The 9527-nt window shown below is 54.2% G+C and overlaps 1 protein-coding gene across 1 annotated transcript in view; it reads right to left on the bottom strand.

Moving 5' to 3' along the window:
* The window catches only part of SPTB (spectrin beta, erythrocytic), a 112676-nt gene that overhangs the window by 39821 nt on the left and 63328 nt on the right, over window positions 1-9527 (bottom strand). Inside the window, exons 3-9 of the mRNA XM_006760091.2 lie at window positions 5765-5916; window positions 4359-4532; window positions 3046-3143; window positions 2580-2660; window positions 2098-2213; window positions 1586-1698; window positions 601-788 (exon numbers count right to left, since the gene is read on the bottom strand). Of these exons, the coding sequence (XP_006760154.1) occupies window positions 601-788; window positions 1586-1698; window positions 2098-2213; window positions 2580-2660; window positions 3046-3143; window positions 4359-4532; window positions 5765-5916 (922 nt within the window). The remainder of the gene's footprint in view (window positions 1-600; window positions 789-1585; window positions 1699-2097; window positions 2214-2579; window positions 2661-3045; window positions 3144-4358; window positions 4533-5764; window positions 5917-9527) is intronic.

The raw sequence follows: 9527 nt of genomic DNA, 5'->3' as shown, positions 1-9527 counted from the left end.
ATGCCCTGTGTCTGTGCGTGCCTGTTTTCATGTGTATGCACGCATGCACATGAGCCTGTATGGTTGTGTGTATCTGTGCATACGTGCACCCACCCAGGCCCTGAACATGCCGGGGAGAAACGGAAGTCCCGAGAGGCGGGCTCAGAGCTCTGCTGATGGGCAGTGACAGAGGGGAGAGAACAAGAAGAATGTACTTGATGATCAACAAGGCCCCACACAGAGGGCTCTGAGGCTCGGAACGCAGAGGTCATCACCTCAAAATAAACACGAAGCTCAGTGCACAGACAAGAAAGGCACTGTCCAGCGCAGGCTCTTTGAAGAGACCGGGAAGCCTGAGATTTCACTGCTGCTCCCCGTGGGGATCTGGGAAACTACTTTCTTTGGCTACAAGTCAGGGGTCACTCCTCAATGCCCATTTCCTACAGGCGGGCAGCTTGGGAGCAGGGAGGCCAGGAGGGGATGAAGGAGGTGACAGAGATGCAGCTCTCTAGAATACGCCTCCCATGTACACATCTCAAGGCCCAGAGCCTGGCTCTGCCTTTAGGCAGCTGGTTCTCAGCCCCTGATGCCCACCCTCCCTCCCAAGTGCCAGGGCCTTACTTGGGCGGCTTCTCCACGGTGCGGTAGGTGCTGAAGGCCTGCAGCTGCTGCTGGACGCCGGTCAGGGAGTTGGCAAATTTGCGGCTGTTCAGGATGGTGATGGTCTGCTCGATCCAGGTGAGCAGGTCCGAGGCCAGTCCGCTGTACTTTTCAATCATCTTCTCTGTCTCAATGGCATGGTCGATCACCTAGGGAATCGCCTTATTACTCCTCCTCATCAGAAGAGCAATGGTGCTTCTGTGAGGACCACAGGCGAGGTGGTCCTCCTTCTCTCCGCCTGGAGCATCCCATGTTGGGCTATTCTCCGGGGCCAGGGCTGTGGCTCAGGCAGAGGAATGGCCTGGAAGTGCACCGGCAACCTCAGCAGGCAGCTGGCCCTGCTGGGGTTCAGGAGTTCCCACCTCTTCCCCTAACCCTACATAAGAGTGGTCAGCTCCCTGTGCTAGGACACCAGCAACTAGAGGGGCCAAAATCTTGTTCGTTTTCAATGCATATTAGGAATGGAGGGCTTCCAGGCACTGTCTTTGCTAAACACCAGGCACACAGAGATGAATGAGGAGTGGTGTCCACCCTCAAGCAGCTGAGGACCCAGCAGGGGAGAGGAATCTGGCATGAGGGTCTGCACAGTGGGGTGGCTTCCTGGTATACCATGGAGCCTAAGAGGCCTGAACCTACAAGAAACCAACAAATAAAAGCCTGTTTTGCTCCTGTGGGAATATTCATGAGATGTGGGTCTGCAGGTGGAAGATGGGCTCAGAGTTGCAGGCTAGGACGCCTTTCAGGACAGACTGCCAACCTGCGTTGGAATTCAGCATGGGAGCCATTACTTTGGCTTCAGAGGAAGTTGGTGGGGGTGACCTGCCCCCCACTCCCCTCCCCTGCTGCAGCTGGAGCCCAGGCACAAAGCTCTTGGCATGGGAAGGCAGCATCCCAGCCAAGGCCTGGTTGGCAAATGCGGAGACACTGGTCACGAAACACACGGTACCTTGCCGATGCGCTTGCCCTCCACCGCCAGCACCTTCATCTTGGAGAAGTAGTGGTAAAATGCCACCACGTAGGTGATAATGGATTTCTCATCAGGGTTTTCTGTGAAGACATCTGCAAGGGGAAAGGGTGCTCTCAGGGCTGACCCGGAAGCCGGAAAGGTCAGGCTGAGAGTGTTTATCTCCGTGTTTCTCCAGCACGAAGTTCAACTACAGGCACCGAGGGGCAAGCAGCAGGAAGAGTAATGGTCCGGAGATTTTGGCGAGAGGATGCACCATAAGTTATGAAAGACAGAAGGACCCAAAGGCCAGATGAGGTGCCAAGAACCAACTGGAGCTGAAAGGCAGGCCCCAAACAGAGCCCTGGCCTGGCTGCCCTCCCCTCGCTGTGCCCATGGCTTGCCCAGAACCTGGCCTAGACCCCTCCAGGTGCCCTGTCAGTCTGGCACTCCCTCCGGCATAAGAAGTACCGTCTCCCACCCGTACAGTTACAACTGGAGTGGGAGCTGCTCACCTTCAGGGTCGAGGAGCGGTATAATGCCCAGCTGACGTTCGGCCACATCAAATGCATGCTCCAGGTTGTGTCGGGCGTTGGAGTCTTTCAGTTTATCAAAGTCGATCAGGTCAGGCCTGAGGACGAAGCCAGACCGTCAGAGGGAGTGGTGGCCACGGCATCCCCACCAACAGGGCAGCCCGGCAGGGTGCAAAGATGCTGGCAGATGGAGGGAGGTGATGCAGGGAGGTGATGCAAAGACCCTGGCAGATGGAGGGAGGGGGACGGGCAGGAAAAGTGGGAGGAGGATTTGGGAGTGAGGCAGGGGAAAGCTGTGAAGGCAGCAGAGGGAAGTTAAGGGAGGCCGGGCTGTGGAGGGTGAGAGGAGGACCAGCAGAGGTGACATTCCCGTGAAGCTTGAACAGCAACCTACATGCTGAGTGCAATGTGTCCCAACACCTGCAGGGGAACTGCCCCTCCCCACAGCCCCTCTGCCCCCTTACCGGTGCTTGTGTATCAGGGCATTAAAGGCCAGGCCATCCTTCCAGCTGGAGGTGAAGTTGGTGACATTGACGTGGGGGTAGCTGCATCCAAAAGAAACATTAAGATTCTTCTCAGGTCCCAGACAAATGTATGGACTTAGGGGCCAATACACAGGAGAGGAATGGACCTGTCTCTCCTCAAGCCGCTTAAACATGAGGGCAGCCGTGAAGCCTCACAGAGGCTCCCCCATAACATGGGCCCCAAAGACTCATACACCCAACAGAGCCCCCAGTCCGGCTCACACAGCTGTGGAAAGGAACCCTGTGTTCCCGGCCCCAAAGAATCAGGTCAGGATAGACTGTGCATCCACTACTCCGAAGCTGCTGTAGTTCTGGGTGATGGTGTCATGTCCCTTGGGGACGGCAGTGCTCAGGGGAGCGAGCGGGTGGGTGGGGAATGTGGCGGCAGCTGGCTCCCAGGTCATACCCTGCCGTCTTCATCTGACACCATAACAGCAACGCATCCTTGGCCGAGCGCGTCTCACGACCTTCCGGACCTTCCGGAACAACAACAATGTCCTGAATCTGGGGATGAAGGGACCAGAGGGAGAGGAATTAGATTTGCAACTGGCTCATGCCTTCCTGCTCTCCATGGGGGGCTCCTTCCCTCTTTCCTCCTCCCTAGCCATCCATCTGGCAGCAACACCACAGCCTGAGGCCTGGGTCCCAGTGGCCTGTTTCCCTGCCTCAGTCAGCGCCAACACACAGGGGCAGTGACGAGATGGCTCTGACTTGATAACTCTGATGGGATGCGGAGAATAAACACGGCACCGGGTTCCTCCCCAGGAGGAAAAGCTCTGCAAGGCCGGGAGCAGCACTAAGGCTGAAGGTATTGGATTTGGATGAGGAGCTTCTCTTGCCTTTTCGTTCTGCCCAGTCCTGTCATTACTGTTTAATCGCACCCCTCCTCCCCCCCGCCGCATGGTGAGACGGGGCACCAGAGAGCATTGGCCGGGCTCTTCAGTCCGAGAGCTGTGTGCTGCACCTTCCTCTTCCCTCCCTTCCCTCCTCTGACAGCTCTTTCTGTCCCCAAACCAGCAGGTGGACGGTCCTGCTTCCTTCCCTCGAGCTTTCTACATTTCCTTATAAATAACAAACCTTGACGTTCAGGGTGGGAAGAGAGAAGTTTCTGATTGAAACACATAAAAGCAGATCTTCTGCACTGTTTTTGCAGTTTCTGAATCAAACTATGTCGAAACCCATAAAGTTACACATATAGGGGGAAGGGGACAAAAAGCAGATCTTCTAGACCAGCGGTTCTCAACCTGTGGGTCGAGACCCGTTTGGGGGTCGAACGACCCTTTCACAGGGGTCGCCTAAGACCACCGGAAAACACATATATAATTACATATTGTCTTTGTGATGAATCACTATGCTTTAATTATGTTCAATTTGTAGCAATGAAATTGGGGGTCACCACAACATGGGGAAATGTATAAAAGGGTCGCGGCATTAGGAAGGTTGAGAACCGCTGTAGACAGACCTCAGTGCAGCCACTAATTCTCCCTCCTCCCTTACAGGGCCAGGCTGCTGACTGACAGCCTGCCCGGAGCTTCAACAGTTTGACGATGCAGAGAAGGGTCACTCCTTCCCACCGGCACTTTCCCGCAGGACAGGTTTCTAGCCTCCCCAGAGTGGACACACACACACACTCCCTCTTTATTCACCATTTTTTAAGATTCCCAGGCCTGCCTGGCTCGGAGAGGCTCCCTCCACGCCCCCTGCCCTCTGGGAACCCACCTGGAAGCGAAGGATGATGGTCCAGATGAGGCCCAGGACCAGGCGGTGGTTGCCGTCCACGATGTCGTGGGAGCCCATGTTCTCCAGGTGCACACGCTGCTCCTTGAGGAACTGCAGGGCCTTGTCCACATTCTCCAGGCAGTGGATGCGCATCTTCCCCTTCGTGGGCTTTGGCTGGGGGACAGCAGTGGCCCCGTGGGCATGGAGGGACCTCACAGTGACCACAGAGGTGGCCGCAGCCTGGACCAGCTCCTATCTTCAGCAGCCACCCTCCAGCCTCCTGGCTCAACTCCAACTCCCACACGCACGCCTTGACACTTTCCAAGCCCATTCTTTCGGCAAAGTTCAGAGGTTCCCTCCCTCAAGTACCCTGCGATCAGGCTGTATCAGTACTGAGCCTGGGGCTAAACCAAGCCTTCTGGGTGGGTGATAAATGGTATTCGAACCCAGTAAGTAACCATGTAGTTGAGCACTTAGTATGTGCCAAGCACAGTGGTAAGGACTATTTACTGCCAGTTGGTGATAAGAGTGGCTTTCAGTTTGGTGACTGATAATGGGTCTATCCCACCATCCAACCTCCTCCCTCCTCACCCCCCAATGGCCCCAGCCAAAATTCAAGGGGACCACCACTGATGGGTAACCTCATCATCTGAAGGGTTCCCAGGGGGTAATTCTCACTAGTGGGCTTTTAATACAGGGTAAGAGGCAGAACTTAGCTTGGAGTTGAAAAGGCAGCAGAAGAATATGGTACCTTTTCACCAGACCCCAAGGATCTTAGAGCACTTCATTAGGCACAGGCATTATGTCCCTAGTTTTACACTCGGGGGAAACAAAGCAAAGAAGGTCAGGCGTGATAGGCCCAAGGTCACAATGAAAGTAACTGAGGAAAACATGGACCTAAATCTGGTTCTCCCTCGGGGGCAACGTTACTGCTGGTGGGTTACAACCGAGAGGGCCCGTAACAGACTTCCATGCATAAGAGCAATGGAACACACAAGACAGCATCTTCCACACTTTCCCTTGGTTCCAAGAAGGATGCACAATTCTCCAGCTGGGTAATGGGAAGCCATCAGTCCATGTATCTCCCCCTGCGCACGGAGGTTGAGCGTGGCCATTGCAGACCAGCCACAGATGCCCAGATCCCAAGTGGAGAAAGTCAAGAGCTCCACACGGCTTCCTGGAGAAGCATGAAGGCTGGAAGAGGCCAGAGGAGGCCAGAAATTCTGAGAACAGGCCAGAGAACCTAGCCAGCCATGGGGACACCGCACCCCATTAAGTATGAAAACCTCCCAAAAGAATAGGGAGAAACCTGGAAGGCCAGGAGAACTGGAGGGGCCCCCAGACCATAGCTTTCCTGAAGGGGGCTGGCCCCCGCCACAGGCCCCCGGCACAGCAAGGAGCGTTACCAGCATCTCTCCAGAGAGCACCTCCAGCAGCTTGATGAGCATCTGTCCATCCCGCAGGTCCTTGTAGAGGTCGGTGATGCGACAGGACTTGCGGGCCAGGTGCGAGTTCACCCATTTCGTGAAGGTCTTCTTCTGAACAACTTCTCGCTCATCTGTGGGGGGAGAAGAGTCCTAGGTTAGGTTCCCGAGGTGGGCAAGGTCAAGGGGCAATGGCGTGGAGTCAAAGGGTTTTCTCTGAAGCCCAGAGTCCCCCATCTCTGGCAAAGGAGGCTGATGTATCTATTCCACACCCTTCCTGGAAGCGTTTGTGATCAGAGCATAGCCTTTTGGTAACACAGGCCCACGGGCGGTGACAGGGCCAATGAAGAGATAACTCCCACTACCCTATTCCATGCACAGTATCAAGACACCCGTCCTTCATCCATCTGTTTTCCTGTGCCAGTCAGAATGTTCTGTACCACCGTGCCAGTGAGCTTAGACTTCAATGCCAGCTTCACCATTCCAACTATTCAGCAAATATTCCCTCGGCTAGAATCGTCTCTCTTGAACTCTCCCTCACCCCCATCTTTCCCCTAAATCCTATTCATCCTTTAGGAATCACCCTGGTGGTATAGGATTTTTCTCCTTAAAGTTTCTTCTGACCCTTCACCTAGGTCAGGCCTCCCCTTGTGTGCCTTGACCCTCGCGTTTGCATTTCTCATTTATGTTTTGCTTCACACCTGTACTAATTTAAAGTCTGTCTTGCAGGCTTCTTGAGCCCAGGGAAGTCTGTCTTGCTCACCTCTACCTCCCCAAGGCTTGACGCTTGACACAGTGGCTACCCCATAGCTGAATTGTGGCTGAATGTGCGGACACGGACTCAGCTCCTGCTGGTGCAGGCCTGTGCCAGCCTGATCACACATGAGGGGAAAGCAAACTACCTGTCTTCAAGTAGCTCCGGGGTGGGAGGAAAGAATGATGAACAAGGAGACAGGGAGACCACGTGCAATCTATGATCCGAGTGGGGTTGGGGATAATAGAAGCGTGGCTCGGGGGCTCCCCACGACTATCTCTCTCACACCCAGAATGGCAGGCAGGGGTTCTCCACCTTCAGACCCGGGAGCTGACATGACACCCCCAATCCTAAGTCAGCACCAGCCAAACCAGGTTTCTGGCCCACACAGTAGCAGTGCAGGCGGATGCCTCTCAGCACCTCTGCAAAGCCTGGCGAGCTGTCCAGTTAGGGCTGGGAAGCTTGACCAAGATGCTGGAGGAGGGCAGAAGGCTGGGCGAGGAGAAAGACTGGGGGAGGGTGAAAGAGAGAGAAGAGTGGTAGAAAAATAGAAACAAAGGGAGAGAAGAGAGGAAGAGGAGTGAACCTCCATCTGTTTGCTTTGGTGAACTGTTTGTGGTAGCAGGCTTCTGGGCACTTTGGCTGAAGACTCCAGGCGGGAGCTGACCTGGCAGTGTGGCTGGGCCCGGGGCCCTGGAGGATCCCCAGGGTCAGTCACAGCCCGGAGGGACTGTCAGCACCTCAGGAGCAGGCTCACTGTTGTCTGCTCAACTGAGCCCCAACTGTGGGAGGGCTGGCTTCTTAAATTATTAAATATCAATTTAACAACAAAAAGAGAAGTCTAGTCAGCACCCCCCGAGGGTACAATCCTGGCGGCTCCCGAGGCTCACAGCATCAAATTCCTTCCCCCTGTGTGGCTATTTTAGTGTTAGGAGCTCAGGCCCTTTATCCATTCACCCAGCAGATGTTTACTGTATACCCATCAGGTGCCAGGCTCTGGGTGGAGGCAGGGAATTCAAGGACAGGAAGGACGGCTCCTATTCTCGAGTCAGACATATTCTATTATAAATATGATGAGCGCTGGAATCGTACATAGAGAATTCAACGGTAGCCATCTAAATAAGGCTTCCAAGAAAATACTACAGCTAAATACACAAATCTTATGTAAATAAAACATTGAAGTGGCATTCATTCATTCTAGGACATTGGGCAAAGTTTCAGAGGGAAAAGACCCCTTATTCTTTTGTTGGCAGCAAATTAAACCACTTTCCTGATTTCAAGGACTGCTTCAGTAAAATACAACTAAAGTTTTGATGACATAATTAACGGAAAGCAGTTGCATTTATTCTGGGACATGTCTGGATCCAACAGAGTCTGTCACAGTCCCCCGGGAGCTGTTCCCCCAAACCCGTATCTGTTCTTTATTTAAAAAATAGGTTTTTATTGATTTTAAAGAGAGAGGAAAAGGAGAGAGAGATAGAAACATCGATGAGAAGGAAACATCAACATCGATCAGCTACCTCCTGCATGTCCCCTGCTGGGGATCGAGCCTGCAACCCGGGCATGTGCCCTGATGAGGGATGGAACCAGCAACCTCCTGGTGCATAGGTTGATGGTCAACCACTGAGCCACACCGTCCAGACAACCCAGATCTGTCCTTTAAGGGGCCAGCCCTTCCAATCAGTTGTGGAGCTTTTGACCAAGGGGCTGAAATTTTTAGCTCCTTTAGAGGTGAGTGTCTAAAAACACTAAAGTCCTAGCCCTGGTGTGGCTCAGTGGTTGGGCTTCCTTCTGGGTACCAAAAAGGTTGCTGGTTCGATTCCAGTCAGAGCACATGCCTGGGTTTCGGGCTCAATCCCCGGAAGGGGGCGTGCAGGAGGCAGCTGATCGATGTTCCACTCTCACACCAATGTTTTTCTCTCTCTCTTACTTCCTCTCTCTAAAAATCAATAAGAAATAAAAACACTGAAGTCCTTTCTTCTCTCACTTTCTCTGTCTTTAAGAATCCAAAAATTTCACTACCTGGTTGCTAAGACCCATTCCCCTGTGCCTAGCAAAGTGTAACAAAGTATGCCTAGCTGGGTGCGTGGGCTTTAATTCTAGGCTGCTGGGTTGGCCCATAAATCAGTGTGTTGCCCCCAGTCTTCAGCACACGAACGATACCTCCTGGCCCCCCAAATATGGGAGGTGCAGGTTTAGAGCTCAGGCAGGCACCCGGAGTCCAGGCCTCCGTTTCCTTGAAGGCTGGGGTGAAGCTGCCCGGGATCCCCAGCACCTGAAACACACGGTGTGGAGACATGGGAGCGATTCCGAGAAGCCATGTTGGCCACAGGAGAGAAAAGGCCCGGGGGTGGGGATTAATTTCCATTAGCTCGTTGGCTCTGGCTGCTCCACATCGGAACACTCAGCACATTCTCCCAGCGTGGCCCAGGCCCAGCAGGAGCCTTCCAAGTGCAGGAGAGGCTGTGGCTGGGAGCCAGCTGGGCTGGGAACCCCGGGTGGTTTGGAAAGGCCCAGGAGGCGGCCGTGCATTGGGCCTGCCATCCCCAGGGGGCTTGGGCTGCTCTGCAGGGACCTGCTGTGGAAAGGAGGCCTCAGCCAGGCCTGCCGGCACAGGAAAGGAGACAAGTCTGCCAGCATGGCCTGACTCAGAGACACTCGTGCCTCTGCTGCCATCCAGTCCAGGGCCTCTCCGTTCCCCATTTGTGTTTCTCCCTTTCTTTCCCAGGCTGTGGCCATCCTCATTCCTGCCTACATGTCAGGCCTTCCCCAGAAAACTCTGACCAAGGAGCTAGAATTACTGTCTGGGCATCGTGACTGGGTGGTCTTTCCTTTATAACCCCCTTCAAAAGTTTAGTTTGAGCCCTGGCCAGGGTGGCTCAATTGGTTGGGCATCATCCCATGCACCGACAGGTTGCCAGCTCAATTCCCAGTCAGGGCACACGTCCAGGTTGCAGGCTCGATCTCTGGCAGGGGTGTGCAAGATGTTTT

Source organism: Myotis davidii, unplaced genomic scaffold (genome assembly GCF_000327345.1).
Source record: "Myotis davidii unplaced genomic scaffold, ASM32734v1 scaffold337, whole genome shotgun sequence".
NCBI classification, from domain to species: Eukaryota; Metazoa; Chordata; class Mammalia; order Chiroptera; family Vespertilionidae; genus Myotis; species Myotis davidii.
This window is presented reverse-complemented; position numbering and strand designations above follow the sequence as displayed.